This window comes from Eutrigla gurnardus (assembly GCF_963514095.1).
Source record: "Eutrigla gurnardus genome assembly, chromosome: 5".
In the NCBI taxonomy this organism is placed as follows: domain Eukaryota; kingdom Metazoa; phylum Chordata; class Actinopteri; order Perciformes; family Triglidae; genus Eutrigla; species Eutrigla gurnardus.
The window spans coordinates 13,152,652-13,175,916 of record NC_139919.1 but is presented as its reverse complement, the minus strand read 5'-3'; the positions used below and the strand labels follow the sequence as shown (position 1 = coordinate 13,175,916).

Genomic DNA, 23,265 nt, shown 5'->3' with positions numbered 1-23,265 from the left:
TCTTTATTGCATGTATTCACTAAAATGCTAACTGCGACATGATGCAGCCCTGGAACCACACCAGGAACAACACCATACAACATTGTGCTGAACAACAATAGTAAAATATAAATAAAAATAACAACTGCTTAAAATGACTTTCTTTTTCAAATCGTTCACATGGTGAATGTGGAAGATGACATTTAAAGAGCCATGTTGAGAAATATCATGGTTCTGTTATTCACCACTTAAGCCACTGGATGATTTGTAGTGACAATATATGCGACACAACATCAGCATCATCATCCGTGGGGAGGAAAACGGCAGAAAACAGGAAAACGCCGACATCCAAATGGTCAAAAAGAGGACCTTAAACAGGAACAATGCAGTCTACACTTACTATTCATTCAATATTTTTCTGTAAGATCTCAATATCACAGTGTGATGTTGGTTTAGACTGCAGTTTTTTTTCAAATAGCAGATAACTCAATTGAAATCAAAGCTTTTGAATGTATTAGCATCACTTTTTGACTGAGCTCGTTCCAAACCGTGAGGGGCTCTGGGGTTGAGGGGGGCCAACTTTGAATGTTGTGATTAGAATCGCCAACTGCCAAATCCTAATAAATGTGCCTTTTACTAATGGAGAAACAATTTAACAACACAACAGGACTCAAAGCCACGATGCTGCGGCAGTGAGAAAAACACGGCTGTTCCCTCTCAGCTTCTTTGTGGATGCAGCGGGAGAGAAAACAAGATACTTGGACTGACTTTAGTACAATTGGACATCACAGCATTTCCCCGCTACTGTGTGAATCACAGTAAAACACTCTATAAGGATAATTGATTGGCTACAGGATTACCATAACAAATCAATCAAGGCTCCTCTGCGATGGAGAAAATGTGAGTTCCAATGCTAGTAAAAGCCTCATGCGTTCACACAGCAATCCCCCCATGACAGCACTGGAATGGCATCACTGCGCTCGCGGTGATGGATATCCTAATACAAACACACCTCTCAGAGGAACGCTTGGCTGATTGTTGTTCATTCATGGCACCACTTTATGTATAACAGCCATCCCATAAGCGCAAGGGCTTCTGAATGAAAAGCAGCTCAGTGGTAAGCGTCCATTTGAGAACACATGTAAATCTAACAGGTATATCAGCAAGGCTTTGATTATTTCCATAACCAGTCCACTGCTAGGTGAATACTGTGGTCTCTAACTTAACAGGTGGACCACTGCATTGTTTGTTGTAACTAGCAGCAGTAGTATCAGTATCCACTGTACTAATCAATAGTTTTAAAAATGGATACATTTACTATTCAAAATGAAAGGGGTATGTTGTAATGGTTTAACAGCTCCACTGTTTGGGTACAGTCTCAAGGCTGATTAGCAGCAGCAGGCAGCTCTGAAGAAGCTCACTGTATGGGCGGAAACCTCCCTCAGAAGGTAGTGCGTCCAAAAAAAACTATGTTAAAAGGGGAATGAACATTGGAATCATAAGGCAGGCATAAACAAGACTCCAAATGAATGCTAATGTTGCTCTGTGTCTGCTGGATGTGTAAATAGGCAACTGCTTGATAACACCTACACACACACCACTTCATAATGTTATGTCTTTGTTGTGTATATTGCTTTTGCACCACCCTCTGTGTGCAGCCGTCCTTCACTAGAAGTTGAAATGCACAAAACAACTTTCCACACTATTTTTATAATTGCACAGCACCTTTGCACACTTCAATCGTCATGAGCTTTACAGGTTAAATCGTGAAAAAAAAAAAAGCAAAATAGAAAAGCCAAATTACCAACCTTGTATTTATAACAATCTTTGAACACAACAGTGACATATTATCAACTCAAACAGTTGCCTTAGTAACGATTCCAGCAGACATGGAGCATCAATAGCTCCATTTGAAGCTGCTTTTTCTGGACAAATGCAAGTTTATATTCATTCTCCTTTTAGCTGTTTGCTCTCCAAGTATTCGCTACAGGGAGTGTACCTTTGGGTTTCTATTGTGGGCAGTAAAATCAAAGCTTGAGCTCAAATACACTAAAGAGATTCTTAGGGGGAAAAAGGAATTGCAGTATCCCAAGCAACATTTTGGAATAAATAAAAATAGCAAACAATCTTGAAACAGTCTGCTGCATGCTCCGCTAAATGTGAGCAGAAGACTTATGATTTACAAAAACCTGATTAAACAATGAGCAGTTTTAATCAGTTTACTTTCATATTTACCGGTAAGTTAATTCTTACATGACTTTGCTACAGTACTCACAATGAATTGAACCGGATGCCTCTCCATAGCAATAACAGCTGAGGGTCCTGGGTTATTTTTCAAACCAAAATCAGTGTTAGTAATGCGGTACTCAGTACTAATATTATACTTTCCCCAGTAAGGAGTTGAGTCATGGATTTCATTTCCACAACAATTGCATAGCAGTTAATTGCTCCTGACGAGCTGGCTGTCGCCCTGCGTGGTTGACTCTGCCGTCGGTGTGTGAATGTGTGTATGAATGGGTGAATGTCAGTCATTCCTGTAAAGCGCTTTGGAGAAAAGCGCTATATAAATGAGGCCATTTTGCCATTTAGTTATTATACTAATCAAGAAGCACTGCATTACTGAGTTAACAGATGTTTTTTTGGTCACGATAACCTCATGTTATGATGACGTGAACGTGCAGCAGGTCACTATGTGTGAATGAGGAGAGGAAGAGACGGGCCCCCTTCTTAAGAATGTGGAAAAGTTGGCATTGCACCCTCAGTTTAATATTTTGTTCTTTCCGTTGAAAATGTAATAATAAATTCTCAGCACAAGGTGGCAGGTGCACGGACCGTATAGGCATCTCCATGCACAGTTGCACACCTTCTATTTTGGTTCATGTGAGTGCAGCAGTGCAACATGCAGTGATAATGAAGCTCAGCCAGTAACATCACTGCTCTCATTGTTTGAAAAGAGGCAATGATGAGCCCTGAAGCCGTAAGTCTTCTCCATAAAAAAAACAGCATATTAAGTTATAACTTCCATGTCTGATGTAGATTTCTGTATAGTTATATTTTTTGTTTTGGAGATTTAATAAAAGTAAACACAGTGAACAGCCATGTGTAGAGCGACACGTCTCATATCCTGCTGATTTAACCACATACGTGTCCTGCTGCCTTCAGATGCTTCAGGGATTTCATGAACTGAAGAAGCTTTTCATACAGTGTGAAGCAGCTCTGCACAGTGGACATCGTAAGAACCAACAACATTCAGTCATCTACTCAGACTGGTTTATGGACTTTACTGTTTAAACACATCAAAATTGCCTCTGCTGATTTTGGTTGGAGGAGAGGGGAAGAGGCGGTGCAGCAAAAGCAATATAAGAATATAACGAGTGACGTAACTAATTACTTTGGATACCAAGCAATAAGTAAAGTTGATGGACTATTAAGTAAAAAAAACCCATCCTATTACATTAATAACTTGCACAATATAAGCTCAATGTGTCTTTTTCCACTCACCTGCAGAGCCAGCAGCTTCTCACTGGGTTTAATGTGTCGTTGTATCTCACATGCCACAGGCTGAATGACTTTAATACCATCTTCATAAAACACATAGAACATGTTGCCAATGCCAAGACCTGAAAGGAAAGCAAAAACAGCCGTTACACAAAGTCTCATCTAAAATTGCTTCGTCAAATAAGCCTACAACATCTACTTTCAAAGCATCAAATCATTTAATCCCTCTCATCACAGTTCAGTAACCCTATTACAAAAATTCAATTAACTCAGTTTAATGAATGCTATAGTGAATCAGAAGCGGTCTAGACGTACCTTCTTCTCGCCACAAAATGTTTGCCACTGTGAGGGAGAAAAAGAGGATGTGCAGTTGAAAATCAATGCAAGAATCAATGGGGTCCCTTTGTGAGAGCTGATACCCAAACACTAACTCCTATTGAGGCAAAGGGGAAAGCAGGCTGCATGAAAGTTTTATGGCAACCGTCTCTCTGACACCTAGCGCAACAAGCAATCGATAGAGCTTTCTGCTTGGAAATAATTTGATACCAAACACTGGAAAATAGAGATCAGTCAACATACTACAAGTACCGCAAACCAGTTTATCATTTTTGGATGCTGATTCCCAAGTTTGTGGAGAGATGTGAAATCACATTTTAAAATTCAATCTGATCGTTATCAATCAATATGAGCTGTATAGATAAGCCGCCTTCGACACCCATGAGTAGTCCACAGATTTTAAACTCAGATGATCATCATAAGTCATTAGGAGGGATTAGTGTGCTCCTTCGTCGTGGCAAAACCAGTTTCAGCTCCTATAAAAGGTAATTTCTCATTAAATTCACTTAGAGGTGACTAATGATGAGAAATGTCGAAGGCAAGCCACATAATGCCCTGAGTGCTTCAATAGCCGTCCTAAAGCGCAGACCAGCTGTTGGCTTTCACAGCAGCCACTGGGCACTCGAGAGGAAAGATGCCATTACTTAAAATTACATGTGGTAAAGAGAAAATTTAGAGTCACTATGGAGTTATTTTCCATGCAAATTCTGCCACTCAATCATTCTTATCCTCCATCCGACCAGCAGCACTACTCTCCTCTCACACTGGCTTTTTAACTGTGACCTTCTCTCTCATTGTTCATACGTCCCCTGGTCTTCCCTCTGCTTCCACTCCATCTTACATTTTCAGTCTACAAACCAATCTGCAGTCCAATTCACATCTGATTCTAATCTTGCCTCTATTGCCGGGCTCATTCCCGCCGCCTCTTGCTCGGGTGGACAGATGCAGAAAAAGGAAAAGGGGAGAGACAAAGCCAACGAGACACTACCGTGCCGTTAGTCAGCCTTTCAAAAGTGCTTTGTCAAGTGTTTCCTGTGCACTCTCGCATACCTTTTAGCTCATTAAAAGTTACACAAAAGGAGTGTGGTCTATAGATAGAGGGGCAGAGAAGGAAGGAAGGGCGATATGAAATGAAAAACAATACAATTTATTTGAGATGTGCCAAAAATGGAAAATGGAGAAAATGGAAAAGAGGAGTTGAGATGAGATCTTGTGTGCGCCGGTCTTTTCCAATAGTCTACAGTATTGATGCTATTCATCACTTGGCAGAAAGACTGTGGCTGTTCTGTGCATAGAAGGGGCCCATACATCAACTTCATCATCCATATAACAAAACAAGCTGGCTGCCACTGTAGGCGGTGTGTTCACTCTTTCTGGCCATAATAACTGTTTCCACTGGGCCCCAAACATTGGGAGCGCTATGCTCACCAGCCAGCCTGGACTCTGCAGTTCCTACCCGTCAGCAAGGTTACATTAATTCAATTTGTTTGTTTACATGAGCTGTGGCAGTGGGCCAAACAGCCTGTGGTGTTCACCATAGTGACTTGGCAGAAGATAGCGGATGCATAATATAGGTAGAGTAATTGGGTCACAGTAGATGCAAATGCAACTCAATGTAACTCAGGACGACTGCCATGGCTGTGCAGGGTTTCGCTGCTTTTTCCAGAGATTATCCCATCTTGGAAACTTTGACTGCAGTGTGTTTAAGTCAGTACACAGTTAGAATGAGGACAAGGAACAGGAAAGCAACTAAAAGGAGGGGAAAATAGTGCCGCCTTCTTGGTTTTTTCGTTCATCTGCATTGATACGAAACAAATACGCTTTCAGTGCAGTGACTACTAATATGCAGGGCAGGTACACCAAACATCCATTACTGCAGCTATGCCAAGAAGTCTTCAGATGCACCTGCCAACACTCACTTACAGTATATCCAGACCTGGATTTAGATGCCTCAGGACCCCCTGCATTGGGTCTTGGCCAGAGCCTGTAAACCTGAAGATCAGCAGAAAGTTCTATTTATCGACGACGCTTCTAATACTATCTCCAATTCTTTTCTCTTAAATGTTCCCTTGTCTCTTCAAATCCACGACCCCAAATGTCCTCTTTTTAAATGGATTGTCTATTAAGTGTGTAACTTTGTCCCATTTTTGTTTTTCTAATTAGAATCGGGAATTACTTGACTGACTTTCGTAGTTGCCCTGCATTGTTCTTAATGAGCTTTGTACAATGAGCATTGGGGGGGCTACTCGACCACACAACGTCTGGCAAGTTTTTGAGTGTTAAACTCATAAATGAAAGCTGAGGGTTTCATTTCCCCCCTAACCTTAAATGTAATGTTATTGAGAAATGCTTTGATTTGAAATCAAGTTTTCAGAGCTTTAAAGCAGGTAACACCAGAGTTTTCTTAGTATCAACAAATCCCATTAAAAGACCAAAACTGACAATGTGTCAGTTCCACTTCCCCACCCTGTCTGTGGCCCAGAGCTACAAGCCCATTGGGTCCTACTGAACACATACGTGTTAAAACGTTTTTAAAAGAGTTTATTTTTTCTAAAAGGCTCAGTTACTATCTGAAACATTTGGACCCTTACTTGCATCAAATGTTACTCAGACTGGAGTAAATAGTGTATTTGTTGTGGGCAACTGAAAGGACATTACTTATGTGATTTACCTTTACTTTTGGACAACAATGGAGCTCTATGGTACAGAGGAATAATGTTAAGATAAATCAGGCTTTGGCTACACAGCTGGTTTAGGAATTGTAGATGATAAGAATCATAGTTTCACCAGCCTTATCCTATTAAAAATAGCGAAAAATAAATATTTTATGAAGGGAATGTAGAAAACCTAACATCTGGTGTGAAGAAACCGGGATCATAAGGCATTTTGAAACAGTGCTTTGCCCTAACTTTAAAGCACAGTAAATGTTATGGGGTCAAAGAGAAGGTCATGCAATTGTATCTCTCAAACAGTCGTGCAGAAGTAAGAAATGGTCATATTACTTGCTGAAATATTTCATTTCTTATTCTTGTTTTTTACAGAGACAAAGATTTAGGGCTAACTGCAACAAGTCCCCGGTATAAGTACGACTCATAGTCAGGTTGAATAAGGAAGACTGACTGCACTGGAATTAGAGCTGGAAGCCTCTGGGGGACTGACGGCTGTATCATGTTTTTAAGAGGAAAAGTATTCAAGAGACTAAATCCTTGGAAAAAAAATCAAAGTTTAAAAAAAAAAAAATGGAAAGTTTGAAACATCGAAGAGTTTGTTCATCACAAGCAAAAACTGCTTCAATGATGTTCAAGGCTAAGGTTCTCTATTTCACCAAATGGCTTTTCAATCAGATTCACAATGGTTTGTGTAGTTAGGGGGAATACATCTATATCACCTTATTGTAAGTTTCTTCTGATACAAAATGAATCACTATAATTGATTTATTATACAATCTTTTGGGGTTGCTTGTTTCCTTGCTATGTCCTCTCCGGTCTTTGTTTTGTATTGATTACTTATTTCAGTAGATCAGTATTTTTCTCTTAAGCATTATTATAACAGCAGTCTTTTACAGAATCGTACTGTTACCAGGGCTTAAAGGCATTTAAACTTTGCATTGGATTTACTATATTCATTTCACAAAGCCTTAAGCATGAAACCCAGTCGACAAGCAGTCGGCTGCTGACGCTTTGGATAGCGTCACTGCCTGGTTAGAGCTCCTTGTTGCTGACAGCGTGTCCAACACTGTGTGAAAGCCCACTGTGATGGGGAGGGACACCGCTGATGGAAACATGGACGCTATTTTGGCACGAGCGGATCTTCTCTATTCAGAGGATATGGAGCAGACAGCATGGCAGACCGTGCAGAATAAAACAGCTTTGTGCAGACTTTGGTGTGGAGCCGTGCTTCTTATCCATGTGCCATCCAGGCCCGGGAGATTGCAGGGTTTTGTTCCAACCAATCACTTCAGCACAGGATTTCACTGATTAGATCTTTCTCTTTGTTTGAATCTGTGAATTCAAATGGTGCCACATTTGATTGGCACAAAACCCTATGAACTGTTGAACATCAAAAAAAGGTTTAGAAACACTGGAAAGCCTATAGAACAAAGGCAGAGGACTATGATAGAATAACGTAAAGTATAAAGAGAAGAGAAAACAGAGCAAAGGCTATACAATAGAGAAGACGGCAAAATTATAGCAATAAGATGAAATAATCCTACAAAGTTTTTCTTGTTGCAGGAAAAGTCTTGAGATTAGTCACAGTATCTTGACACAAAAAGAAACAACAATCAGATCTGGATTTAGGATCAAGAAAATCACACTTCAGATTCCTCAAAGCAACTTGATTTCTGTTGGAAACACGTGAAATAATCCCACCTCATCTGACTCATGATTGAGTGGAGATGTTTTGCTGGGCAGTACTTTTCAGCCTACTAGAGTTCCAAGAATGTCTGTTCCTGCTGAGGTATGTGAAGGTCATATATACTTGTGAGTAGAGTGCAGTGTAGGATGTGAAGCGGAGCTGTCCTTGGGTAGATTACCCTTCATGTTGCTTTTATTCCCCATAGAAATATGTTTTAATGACAAAACAAGATAAAGCAAACTGGTATAACTAAATATTGCAATCATAATTATTTACCTGTCCACCAGCAGCTTCTTGGGAAGTCTATAAACGAAGCTGGTCCTTTCACTTCCTCACACAGCTTTTCTGTCTCCCTGCTGTTGCTACCGCGTCTCATATGTATGTATCCATCCTGTAATAAACTTCATCTATACATTTACATTAACCTTCGTGATCCAGTCAACTGTTAGCCCATTAAAATCTTTCAGTGGCTACAAGTACCAAGATATCTAATGTAATGTAGTCATTAATTAACAATACAACTGAAAACTTTCCAGAATCTCATTAAAGTCTTAATTACGTGCAGGAGTTGTAGTTAATTGTTACAGCATAAATAAACCACCAGTGCTGCTGCCATGTTGTGTCCTCTATGCTAATTATTATTTTTTAATAACAACCAATTAAGAATTAAGTGGCCATACAGTAAGACCTTCATCAGGCAACTTACAAACTACTCATAACTGCTCAGTACATCACCTACATATTAAGAGAAAAAAGAAAGTTGCAGATTGGTATTGCTTTATTTGGTCCAGAAGGGCAGTTCAGCTAAAGAGGGCAAAGGGCATCTGATTGTGCTACTATATAAACTTCCCATTACTCTGAAGGTCCCTCATACGAGGCATGAAGCGCAGCATAATGTGCAGAGACCTAACGTGGAGAGACTGCAGCAAGAAATGCTCGTTCTGAGCCGCACAGATCCTCTGACACTGAAGAAATAATTGGCACAATGTGAAGGGCAGATATTTATGCCAGTTTAGCGGCAGGCTGTCAGAGATGGATGGTGCTCTGCTTGCTGGTGACAGACTCTGTTAAAAAGATCTCACAGTTGTGACTCACTACTTGGGTTTTCCAAAACAACAAAGTGCTTGGTTAAATTAGAGAAAAAAACAATTCACTTCGGTGGTGCGCCTGTGAAGAGAAAGTTTTGACCTTCAAGTTGCCTCAGAGTTTAAGTCCTCTAAATAAGGGAAATGCCTCACTCATCTAATCATGTTTTTCAGTTCATCTCCTGCTTAATACCTTACTCAGCCCTTTGACAACTTAGTAAGCTGTTCGGCTCTGTCGCTTTTTCCGAATGTCTGGTTGAGAAGCCGGCGGCAGGTCATAAACACCATGATTTCACAGAATGAGGTCATTACTTTCCACAAAGTCAGATTTCTTAAACATTTACAATTATAATCCCAATGTGTCATTTAAATCTGCATCTGTTTCAAATCAATAGTAGTCTGGCGCCACAAAATGCCCACCAGCATCGCAACTGTGGGATCAGAGTATGCAATGTTGGTTGAAAGTGTCCCTGAGTCTGCTACTTAAAGACAAACGCCACCTGTTTGTTGACAATTAGAGTCAGTACTTATGAATACTATGAAAAAACTGTTACAAATATGTTGAAAATCATCCAACCGATGAAGGTTATTCAAAGCTGATTTGGAGGTAGTCTGGCTTTACCAGCTCCTTCTCCACAGTAGAAGGGTCTGGCTACAGTATATCCCATCTCTGGTATCGGGGAAAGAAACGCTCTGGCTCATTTGTATTTCTTCCAACCAATCACAATGGTCTTGGCGATGCTAAGCTTCGGCAGCTGCTGTGGTGCGGCAGCAAAATATTGTCGGGAGGAAACTTGTTTCAATGGAACGTCGAGCCCCGTCATTCTCGATTGTCTGATTCCCCGCAAAAGAAAACTCTACATAAAAACTTAAAAAACGTATGTCTACGGTGTGACGAGACGTTTATTAAAACATAATTTGAACAAGGCGACCCGGTGGTGAAACCTTTCTATACTTTGTCTATAGTACACTGTACTAATTAAAAACACAGACGATTTGCTAGCCGTTTGTAGGTCTTGCAAAAAATGCCTAAACCAATATCAGCGAAGCTCGTGTGAAGTGGAACGGCTCGGTACGTCGGTCAAGTCCATGTCACTGCATGCCCCTGCAAGAGTAAAGAGACGTACCGAAACAACTCCGACTGATTACGGCCGCGTCCCGATTCAAAGGGAATTTGAGAACACAGCGGAAGGGGAGGAGTAAAGTCTGACTTCCTTCCTCTAAGTGTTGATGCTGAGCCTTCATTTCCTGTTTTCTAGTCTAATTTGGAGGTAATAGGTGTTGGGTCTTTTGGGAAGTTGATAACATGCCAATAGTGTGTGCTGTCCATTCTCGTGTGGGCAAGTACATTTTTCAGTGTTGTATTAGGAATGGATGATTTTGGGTGATTACGTGGGACAAAATCAATTTGAGAAATGTTTGGCTTAGGTGTGTTTAAGGTCAGATTTCCATTGATTAAATTATTTTCATGAATTTCGTCCCTGCAGTATATCCCTGAAACCAAGACGTCAAACCGTGTTTACCTACAGACGGGTAATAACTGGACCAATGGCTTCAGAGAGCCTCACCATATGGAGCAAATCTGGATTCACACTCTGCTCCAGCCTGGGGGTTTAAATGAGGATTTTGACATGACTGTGATTTATGTGACATAAGTAGGGTACACAGATGTTCTGAATATATTACTTTTTTATCACATTTTAGTCTTCATTGGTCAAAAACTTGTCCTTTAAAAGTAGAACCGCAGGCCGTTGTTGTATACCTAAAACCAACAACGGGTAAAATTTACTCTAGCGCCTGGCTAACGCATTTCCATTTTCATTAAAAAAACTACTCTGTCATTGTATATAGGCATTATCTTCACAAAGCAATGTCTCAAGTCATTAAATGATGGTTTGTTTAAAGGGAAAATCAATAACATTTTTGTCAAATTCAGTGAATATCTCCACTCAGCCCGCTCTGTGCACTTAAAAAGAATCATACGCTGCCCTGGCTCTGTCAAAGGTGAAACAATCAAAGAGCTGTACTGAATGTCCATGAAAATATGTTTTTTTTAACATTTAAAGACGATATTGAAGCTTTTGAATATCTGTTGAGAGAGGGTGACAGGGTGCTGGAAAATGGATTTCCATGCCATGTTTCTTTAAGTCTTTTTTCCAGAGCGCTCCGAAAAAAAGTAGCTGACCTGGTGCTCAGACGCTCTCTCAGTCATTTCATAATGACTATTCAGCATCCGTGCATCTCTTTATCTTATCCACTACAAGCTGTTACGGCTGAATTTCAGGGGTGGAGTTTACCTGTTGGCACCCGTCCCCCCTGTAATGCGATTGGACCCCCCCTCCCCCCCATTGGCTCTTAGTGATATCAATCATTGTGTAAAGCTAGTTGCCGCCCACCCTTGTATGATAAAATGTAAACAAAACTAAAACCTGGAAGTGAGCAGAAAGAAAAAGGACTGCCGCTTTTGTTTTGAAACACCTGTACAGGAAGTGGCCAAATAAATGCTGCAACTTCAACACTGAATCAGTCACAGACTTCCGTCTTCCTGTTTATAGCAGCTGTGCAGCAATATCCACCACAGTAGACAAAAGCAAGATGAAGACAGAAATAAACTGTTTGACTGTAAAATCGAAGAAAAGTAATAGTTTTCACTGAGTAGTCTTAATAATGAAGTAGAAGTTCTGTGGCTACTTTTGGTTGGCCCAACCAGGTTTAACTGTTGTTACCTCATGTTGCCTAGCAGCTCAGAATGCTGAAACACAATCAACCCCCACCCCCTCATAAATACATAAATAAACAAAATAAAATAGTAATATATAGGGGTAAATTAATTGGATTTATCCTGACTATATTTACAAGAATAGGGAGTGAAACACAACACATAACAACTGGGTGTACAAGTACTGTACAACTAAATTGGGACGCCATTTTCAGTGTTGGAAACTAGTTTGCAATATAAGCGAAGGCGAAGGCCCCAGCCCGGAGCGCCAGGCTTTGGAGCAAATGTTACATAGTGGGCAAACTGGTGAATATCTCAGTCCATCACATGACGCCATTCAGCTCAAAAAGATATTTCCCCATATACTTAGATTGGGAAAGAGATGTCTTTAACACGGTGAGTATTTTGTTGTTGAGGTTAATCAACTTCCCAGTACACTTGTATAGCCCTTATTTAAATATTTAAAGTAGAAAAATGCACTAATAGTCCACTGGAGAGTTATTCTCCTCCCTCTGTTCATGTGAACCAGCCGAGAATGAGTCTGGGCCGAGGCCTGGGAGGTGGGGTTTAAGGAAACACTAGTGTGCTGGCTCTACGTGCCCATGGATACGCAATATTCCTGGAAGATCCAGGAAATGTTATCTCAATTTTATACTTTACATGATGCGCCACTGAAAAATGTTCTTAGGAATAAACAAGGTGCTGCCTCCAAGGTTTTATACTAGAAATCCATGGCAAGCCCTCTGGCTATCCACAGGAATACAAGCTGATAAGCATGCTTCATCCTTGCATCCAACTATGTCACGTCAAAGGACACCACTGAATTCATGAATTTGCAGCAGTAGAACTCAGCTTCCTCAGTCAACATAGCAAAGCTGAGGAATTTATTGCTTCAATCGACCATTTACCAGCATGCCTGATTGGACATCCATGATAAAAGGTGGTGCATTTTCCCTTCAAGAGCCTGAAAAAAATACTAAGTGAAACGCTATAGGAATGAAACAGAAGGATGATATCCAGAGCAGGTGTAGTCTGGCCAGCTTGCCTAACTGCTAATGTTTCTGGCATTGCCAGTGAGCAGCATTGCTAATACACAAGTTCATTTTAATGTGATTTGAAGTGCATTGGCTGTGTTGGACATCTGCTTCTTCGCTGAGGTTTTACAATTGCGGGTTACCACTCCCCCATCATGGCTAGATGCCATTTCCAGGAAGGTAGGCAGGAAATTGACCAAGTGAAGACGGGAATAGCAATAGACTTTGTAGCCCTCAATGGAACATTTCATACTTACTTTACCTAAAAGCACACTTAAAGACAGTGTGGTCAATAGTGCTGATACTGACACTGCTCGTGGAAAACCAATGGAGATTAATTAATGGGTGACCTGGAGCTGAATCAATCTTCCTCTTCATTCTGTTTGTAAGGTCAGGTTTCCTCGACAAAAAACAATTTACTTGAAAATAAACATGCATTTGGTATTCCATTAAGGGATACATAATTAAATCCTATCCTAGCTATCCAACAAATATTTCAACCGTTAGTTTTAAAAAAAATATTCTATCTTGATGTAATAGTTTTATCTGTATTCATTTGTAATTATATAAGATGCTTTCTATTTCTCTAGCTTGATTGTTCTTGTTGGTGGGATTTCTATTGGTAAAATGTTTATGTTCCTGTATTTGTTGTAAGTCGGTAAAAAGACCTTCAGAAGTTTTTTCTGTGTGGAACAAACAATTTTGTTTCTAAAGGTTTTTAATTATTACTGTTAAATGTGTGGAATAAATTAGCACATATTATTGTAACTATTCTTTTTTGCATGCATACTCTACACGATGACTGCAAGATCATCTGTTTGCATAAAGTGCCAAACTGCTGGAGTTTTCTGTTATTAATGCGTTGGTGGTGACAGCTGTCTGTTAAACATTACTATCGACAGGAAAAGGGAAACAGCTGCATTGTTCAAAGACACTTTTTATGCCTGATGAAGTTTGCTGAGTGAACTCTGAACATCACAACACAAAGTGGGAGCAGCTCAGACTCTTCTTCGCTCTGTTCTGGCAGCTTTCCTAGAAAATATCACCAGGTCGCCCCCTTATTTGAGAACATAATAAAAATATCTGTCCATCTCCAGTGGCTAATCAAATGCCAAGATAATGCAAATCAGAAGAGAGAGTCAAAAATAAAACCTGCAGCCTTCTCACAGATTTAATACGTTTTGTGTTTATTTCACCTTCTTATATGAGAGGTTACACAGTCATAAACAAGTCTACACTCACATACTAATCAGTTTCTCTGTGTACCACTCTGACTTATGTGATCTGTTTTTACACCTTCATACATCTGGAGTGTATTAATTTATGAATAATAATTTACATTTTCTGTTTTAGTTCATAATAAAAAAATATAAAAATGTTCATGTTTTTTTAAAAAGTAAAGCCCTTTGAAATGTTTTGTGTATGAAATGTGCCGTATAAATTAACTTGCCTTTAGACTCTGAATCGACACAATTTATGAAATAGTTTACCATCGGCTTTCACACCTCTCTGTTCACTCACACACTGTTTTTAGCTGTTAAGTAGTTTGTGATGGACCCGCGATGAAAGCATTTTAGAAACTACTTTACTTAACCTTTTGTGACTATTTCACTACCCACACTCTGATAGTCCTCGGTCTGTCTCTCTTATAGCAGGCCTCTTGTGATTTGCATGTGAAGAAGGTGTGAATACATGAAACACGTGTGGTTTGGATTGTTCTCACCCGTCTAGTTCTGGCTGAAGGACTAACCGAGTTCATGCTCATTATTGTTATACTTATAATTGTAATTGCAATTTGTTGATAATTAACTCCAGATTTATTCTTTAAGACTTTTCTCGAGCATTGTGACAACATATAAGATGATTAAAAAATTCTGCACTGTCGTTGGAAACACGCAAAATATTTTAAGACTAAAAAATGTATATCAATGTCAACAAATTACTTATGAGGGTGTATATTTTAAGGAACATAGGAGAGGCTTTCAGCTTCAGGCTCACAGAGAAGGTAGTCTGCTTCTATAGAGTGGAGAAGTCCCGCCCCTTCCGCCTCTGAGATCGTAAAAAATGTATGGGTCTCAATGCAGATAATATAATTATTTGCTGGTCCCAGTCGTTATATGCCCTAAATTAGAAATATGTTATTTGTGGATTCAAATTATAATTTTTCACGTCAAGAGTTTGACCGTTTATTGTGTAATTGTTCAGTTTAAGGCTGTAGAGAAAACAATGAGAAAGACTACATGTCGCGTATGTGACGTCACGTCATCACCCTTTCTCATAGCGTTTCAGTGTCGATCAAACCAAACAGAGATGCAGGTGTGTTTTGTTCCTGAATGTTCCCATTCCAGCAGGTTCGGCTTTTGGTTCCCGTCCGGTGAGGAGACTAGGATTCGCTGGCTCAAACTGACGGATATCATTCGCGCCGAGAGCAGCTGTAGTTCACAAAGCGGCCTCACACAAAACCAAACTTCTTCGCCATAAATCCTTTTTTTTTTGCATGAAAAATTATCTTTAAAAACCACAAACAATATGTGAAATTCATGGCACAACAAACGGGACCAGAAAATCATTTCGATCTAGCCATAGGAATACATGCATCAGAAATTCATTTTGAGGTCCCATGTACCAGAAAAAGAAAGGCGGGACTTCACCACTCTATTTGCTCACTAACTAGTTTCTCAATAAAGGTGGTATTCTTGCAGGAAAACTAGGGTTGGTCAAGATGCAGTCAGTCAGATAATCAAGCCAGACTACCACAGTGAAGTTAAATATGCCCTCCCCCCCAATCTCCCTTCCATAATATAATAGTGCAGCCATGTCTGTCTGACACCCCTTTGAACTTCAGTCCTGTGGGGTTGCTCACACCAAAAAAGGTCTGCAAAATCCATCTCCCAGCGCCATTTTGGCCCGAGGTAGAACTTCAAAAGCTTCAAAGTACACAAGTGACTTCCAACCTCGGCAAGCATGATCCTCTGATTCACGACCCGGTGTACCATTCCACAGAGATGATATCTAAGCATATTGCGTGAGGGAGAGGTGCAGAACAGTGTACACTCGATACGTGTGACTTGACTGCAAAGTTAATAAGTGTGCTGTTTGGGAACCCTAATTACCCAAAGGAAAGAACAACACGCTAACAACTGGTCGTGAACCCGGAAGACACATTCTGACATTTCAGAGAAGGTCAGTGTTAATTACCGTGTAAGACTCGATTCACAGGGAGCGGACTGGAGGACATTGTTTGTGCTGAAAAAATGCTTCCAAATATGTATAAGAAGGTTAGTCGTGTCACTGCCCTCATGTTACACGGTTACATGCAGTCTTGACTACTAAATACCACAACAATCAATTAAGACTGTATGCATGCCAAAAATCACTGACGTGGAGCATGACATGGATGGAACAGGGAAGGAGGGGGTGTTGAACAATCAGGTGGCTAACTGACAGAACAACCGACAAGAACCCCATACACACAAGTAATAATATATATATACTGTATATATATATACTGTAATTATACAATTTTGCAGTATATATTAATAATATTATTATATATATGACATCTAACCAGAAGTTAAACCGGTAAATTTATTTAACTGCATATTAAAAATGCAGTGTCTAATGATTATTTTCATTATTCATTCAGTTATCAGTTATTTTAATGTTTTTTAACTATAATTATAGAGGGAAGAAATGTCATAAAACTGTCGTCGTAATTTGTCCGAAGCGATACAAATGGACGTTTTGTCTGACCAAGGGCAAAAACAAAAAGAGACTCCATCTACAAGAATATAAAGAAAAGCAGCAAATCTTCACATTTTAGAGGCCAGAAACAGTGAATGAACAATTGTTCCTTCTTCAAACCAGGAGACAAAGAGAGTCTAGATAGTATCAGTATTACTTTCCTCACAGAGGCTCTATCACTGCATCACAGGATATAAACTATTAAGAACTGACAGGATTAATTATTAAGAGCTCCATTTGCATGGCACCATTATCCCTTGGTTCAAAACAGACGAATATCATGACTTATACATACAAGTTTTGCGCGCGGAGTCCTCCACAAATAACGAAGAGATGTCCTCATCTACGCCAGCATCATTTTTGGCAATGCAGGTATAGGCGCCGGTGTCTTCAAAGTGCACGTTACTGATGTGCACCTCGCTTCCATTAGCTTTCAGGAACAACAGAGAGAGACCAGACAGAAGAAGACAAAGATAAAAGGAGACTTGCTACCATTCTCTGCTACATAAAATGTCTCTAATATGTTGGGAAGGAAGGTGAGGGGTTTGTTTTGGGGAGAATTCAAAAAGGTAGGAGTTCAAAGTAAAAATGTGGTACATGTCTGCCACTTGCTGTGTTTGTGTGTGCACTGGGACAGGTTTCTGGTTCAATTCTATTGTGTACAACCTCAAAGAAAAGGCACTTCTCTTTGCTGTTAATTAAAAGAACAACATGGCCATTTCAAACTGAATACAAACAAAACAAATGTAGCAAGCTCACAACATTATGAATCTCTTGATGACCTAAATGTAGTGATGTACAACCAACATCTTTAAACTGAAAATGGCCCCAATAAACGAAGACATCTAACCAGAAGTTAAACTGGTAAATCACCTTGCAGCATCATTCATTGCTCATAAAGAAACAAAGCGGGACAACCATCAGTCAACATGAAAATGGAAATACATGGACTGATGTATAAATAACGATTTACTGTCAAGACCTTGTGTCGTCCGATTATAAAAAACAGTATTTCAAGCAAGAGGCAAGGTAGTCAGGTCATATAAAAGCAATAATAGTGACACTTATTTCATTGAGCTAGCAGCAGCAAATGTAGGATTAAAGTGTAAGTAACAACAGTACTAAAAATAATAATGGAAGCAGCAGTAGTGGGAATAAATATATACAAGTGTAAAGGCAGTGAGCAGTAAACCTGTGACTCTGTACCTTGCAGGGTGAGCTGTTTGGACAGCTTGGTTTTGATGTCCATGCCGTTCTTCAGCCAGGCCAGCTGGGGGCTGGGGATGCCCTCTGCATGGCAGCGCAGGCTGGCGGTGACGCCAGGCTCCCTGGCCTGGCTCTCTGGGTACACTCGGATGACGGGAGGAACTGGAAAATGGAGACACAAGGAGAGGAACACATGAAATGAAAAATTATCACACCCACAATATTGTTTACATTTGAATCACTTGAGGAGAGCGGCAACTTTATTGAAAGAAAAATTTCAGAGAAGACACAAAATCCTGAACTCGTGGCTTGGAATGCCTTTAGATAAGGCTACCATGCTGTTTGGATGTTAGTAGCTGCTGACTTCATGTAATCCTTTTGTCAGAAATGGAATGATGGGTTAGAAGCCAAGAAAACAAAATGTGTGAAGAAGGAAAAGGTGCAAACTTAATGTCTTCTGCAAACTATTCCAACAGCTGACATTTCTGCGCGTTGCCCTGCTGTTGTACTGGAGTTTCTCTTCTTTACCCTGAAGCAAAAACAAACAAACAATCCTACAAACTGTACTTCCAAGAACATAAATCAACATAAATAAATAAAACACACAATTAGATTTACAATATGTATTTATTCAGTGGCTAAGAATATGCCACAAGTTTTGCTCCACACCCGGTGGCTAAATTGTTGGAGTCTGGCTCCACAAAACATGGGAAATATCAAAAGAATGAATTTGAATAATCCTTTAAAGAAGGAAGCCTTCTTTGAGTAGCATAACATTGATAAAACCTTTCCAAAAGGAAAGAAGTGAAGAGAAAGGCTGACTGAAACTTGGACAGTGGCAATTAACTGTTTACAGAGCACATAATAAGGCAGCATGAGTCATTCCACAACAGCCTGGCAGCGGTTAAACTAGGGACATAACATTTCTCTATCTTGACATCTTTTTTGAGCAATCTCTAGTTGCCTCTGTGGCCCAAATCAGTGTCCTCTTTTTCCCCTGCTTTCTGAAACAGACTTCAGAGACATGAGTGGAGGATGGAAGCAAGGTCTTGGCATGAGCAGAGAAGGCAGACGTGCTGTAGAGACTATTTCCTGGGAGCACTGGGTTAGAGGAAGTCTTCTCAGCCAGGTGAGTGAAATGACTGAAGATCGTTGCCATGGCCATCTGGTAACCACGGCACTCCTGGGCTTTGCTGCTCACGTCAACCTCACTGCCAACACGCCATCCAGAGTGGGCCATCCGGGGGCTCCTATGGCACCCAGGTTACTTTACCAATCACAGTTACAGAGACACTCCTGGCCCTGAACAGTAACAAGGTTGACGGGATAGAGCCCACAGAGACATTATTTTGTACAATCTGCTAAAGGAAGATTATAACTCACACTTTATATCCTCGCACATGCCTATACAAGCATATACAAACTGTGTGTAGCTCATGTTCTTTCTCAGGTTTTATTATCCTCCCTTGGATTTTTTGTTGAAGGCAAATGTCTATAGCACACTTCATACACAGGGGCAATTAAGTGTGCTTTACATAAATAAAAACAAAAAGGAGAATCCATACAGAAAATGTGATTAGAAGATGTTGTGTCATTACTGTGACAGTTACATTTGTTGAAATTGCTTTGTGAATCGTGCTTTTTTGAATCTATAGCTGCATCTGCACATCAATCTTCCTGAATGCTCATACACTAACAGCAGCCATCGCAGTATTTTACAAGGTGTATCATTTTAAAGCAATATACAAATTATGTCATTTGTTTTTTGCATTTTCACTTAAAGGAATGAGATCCTGCTGTCTATACAACATCTGTCCTTGTCACTGAGTGTGTTTACGGGAATGCTCGGTTCAGAGCAGAGTTTTGGTAAATAATGGTATTTTTGTATGTAGAAGTTACTGAGACAAAATTGATGAATTCTGAAATTAAATTTGCACAATAAATACAATTGAAAGTCTGATACTGGTGATAAAGAGCAGAAATTATTAGAGGAGTTGTTCAGTAGATCCCTATGCAAATAACTAGTAACTGTTTAAATAATAATTTGAGTTGTCTGTCCAAAATGTCATTACTTCATCATTTTATCTTATGAGACATTTGTGAGAAATTGTCACAATTAGCATAGATAGTCTTGTGTTGTGTGGTACAAAACATATTTGTGAGATCACAGTGACATTAACCTTTGTGTCACCAATATCTTATCATTTTTTTCTTAGTTCCTGGCAGATGTTTTGAGACAAACTTGAAGAAATTTGCTCAAGGTATTTATGAGATATCAAGAGTAGTATGGAATCCATACTATGGATGCAAGGTTGCTTTCACCTTCATCAATGATCACCAAAATCAGTTCATCCAGGAGTCAAGAAGAAATCCCCTCTAAAAAACAAAACACATCAGCACAGGCTCTACTGTGGCCAGATAATAACACATAGTTGCAGCCCTACCAAGGATAACGTGTCACTCTTTGCTTCCATTGAAGATGGAGAAGGTAAATCCAGCAGTCAGGAACTAAACTGGGTTCTTCCTCAACTGTTGAGATAACTGAGTCAGTTGAGAAATGACAGGTAAGCTGGATGTAGAAGAGTAGGTAGGCAGTAGGCTGTTTGTGTGTGTGACCCTGGTTGGGGGGGGGGTTCTGGGGTCTTGTTACACATGGCATGAATGGATTTTGCTGGCACACAACCACAACAGCCTATTAATGAACGGGCGTATAGTGCAAGCATGGATCGACCAGACTCCCTTCAGCACCTCATTAATAAACCCTCTCAGGCAATGTCACCAAGTTGCATTAATTGGGTGTTGGAATTAAAGCAGAATAAATCCACAGGACTTTTTATTTGAGAAAATACAAACCTGTATTGCTGCCACAGTGGTCAGTAACCTCCAGTAATACGTTTGTTTTCCAGACTCTTCTTTCTGCTGAATGCTTGGTGATACAAGCAATTGGAATCTCACATCATGTTTTCTTTACATCTTTGCATTTAAAAAACTCCATATTATATTCAAGAACTTGATGTAATTGCACATTAATATTTTTTTGTTTGTAGAAGAGGAAAGCAAACAGAAATAAATATCAGAATTTAACTCAACCAACGAATACACATATCGACCAGCTACAGATTATCTTGTTTTATAACTATACCATTAAAATGTTCTGGTTTATGTTTGTATTTATTTATTTTTGTATGGTTGTGTTTTTTTTCTAACCATCCGAATCTATCTGGAAGCAGGTGCTGAGAAGGGGAGGCAGGGTAATGATCTCATGATCAGGATGGTCTTTTGTTTGCGCCAATACAGCATATAGAAATATCTTCAGAAGCTATTGAGACCTGATAGAAAATAGATAGGATGGCATTGAACTCCCATTTTATCCCACACACACCTTTTTTGGGCAAATTGCTTTTGAGATTTGAGAAGATGGAACAGGTTGGTACTCTGTGCTGCAGATCTCCTATCAGAGCTGGTAACACCACAGCAGAAGGCAGACAGGTTACAGTAAAGGACTTGGTGCAGCGTGTTGAAAGCAGTAATTATAGACTAAGTGCAGGTGTAATCAGTGCTGTGAATGAGAATGGCCGCAGTATAGCAGAAGTCGAGTCCTCTGTAGGTTTCATGGGCCTGATTTCAACAAAACATCTGTGATGGGAGGGGCACAATGCCTGCCAAGACTTCAAAAACCCAGCCTAGTTTCCCCAAACATACAAGCGAGGACATAAATACACACACAACGGTGTGAAAATTAAATCATTGTTACAATATTTAGATGAACACTGAGACTCCTAAAGTCAGCAGTACTGCAGCTTTTGTTGTCAACTATTATTATCCCATCGATTAATTGGATCAAAGATAATTTTGCATTGCAGTGAGAGAGACGAGATAGGGGTGTGTGTGTGTGTGTGTGTGTGTGTGTGTGTGAGTGAAAAGGAGTTATTTGGAATTTAAAACAAATTAGTTATCTAGTCATACCGACATCAGGCTACAAGCGCTACAAATACCATATGTTCTTACTAGTGATAGGATGTACTGGGACTACAGATTTGGCCCGGGACTTTGGGATGGAGCCGCCTTTTATGAGAGCGTGTAAACGGCACACGTTGAACCTTTTTTGGAAGTAATTTAAATAGTAATAATAAACTTCAATATGTTGCATACTGTATTAACATACAAACACAAGAACAAAATAAATGACAAACAAATACAATACATTAAATTATAGGAATTAAAAAACGTTTGAGAGTTATTGTTATAATAGCATAATAAATGCATATTCCCTCTTTGACCTAATGCACATTATTGCCAAACATGCCTGATCTGTCATTTCTCTGCTGCTTTACACTAAGAAACATGTCTGTTAATTTTGCACCTTTTGCCGCATCTTGTTCCCATCGTTTTTTCTTTTTCATCTCATCTTCTCCGCGCCTTGCATTTATTTCTCATCTCCACCACCTTTTTTTCATTTCAACTTTTTTTGCGTTTTCTCTGGTTGTGTCCGAAATCATTCACTCATTCCCTACTCCCTGCATAGGGACGTTCTATGGAGAGCACTATAAAGCGGGCTCATCTGCAAAATGGAAAAACACTTTCGTACGCTACTCGGGGGATTTCTTTCAGCACCGTTGATGACGTCGTTCTTGATGCATAATTAATACGTGTCAGATCCCGCCTATGACTCTCAAGTCTCACGCACATTTCAACCTGTTCACACGCTCACACGCCACCTTGTATTTCTCACACAGAGAAATAACCAGGATAATTATATATTTTTTAATATACAGTATATTCGTAAAATAAATGGAGTCCTCCAGCAGGGAGGGAGATTCTGTGACCGTCTCACTTCTTGAGAAAATAAAAACAGCCAACAGCTGGATCGTAGATATTGGGGGTAGTACTGGACCACCGACCTCCTGAAGTCCACATGGACACGACTGTTGAAAATAAAGTCATCCAGCAGTTAGCAGGGTAGCTGCACATCTTTTTTTCTTCTTCTTTCAATAATGAGACGATCACTACATCGTCCTCACTGCTGGATGACAATGTTCATTTTCAACGATCCTGATCGGGTCCAGGTGGACTTCAGGACCAGTTTGCAGCACATCTCCGCGATCCACCGGACCCTGAACAGCGGCTACAGTACGTCCCACGATCCCAAACTACTCGGCGACCGCTCGCCACAACCTGTCCCTCAGAGGCAGAGCTCTGTTTAACGCCGTGTCCGGATGCGAAAGCCAGGTCAGCCAGCGTTGCAGTGGAGGGCCGTTCCATCACCTGTTTTAATATGTCCATGATTATAACTGACATCTGCAATTGA

At 40.0% G+C, this 23,265-nt stretch overlaps 1 protein-coding gene across 1 annotated transcript in view; it reads right to left on the bottom strand.

The window, feature by feature from the left end:
* fstl5 (follistatin-like 5) overlaps positions 1-23,265 on the bottom strand; it is a 176,705-nt gene that overhangs the window by 13,780 nt on the left and 139,660 nt on the right. The window contains exons 9-12 of the mRNA XM_084009730.1: positions 17,958-18,119; positions 17,047-17,181; positions 3,793-3,819; positions 3,481-3,599 (exon numbers count right to left, since the gene is read on the bottom strand). Coding sequence (XP_083865856.1) covers positions 3,481-3,599; positions 3,793-3,819; positions 17,047-17,181; positions 17,958-18,119 — 443 coding nt within the window. The remainder of the gene's footprint in view (positions 1-3,480; positions 3,600-3,792; positions 3,820-17,046; positions 17,182-17,957; positions 18,120-23,265) is intronic.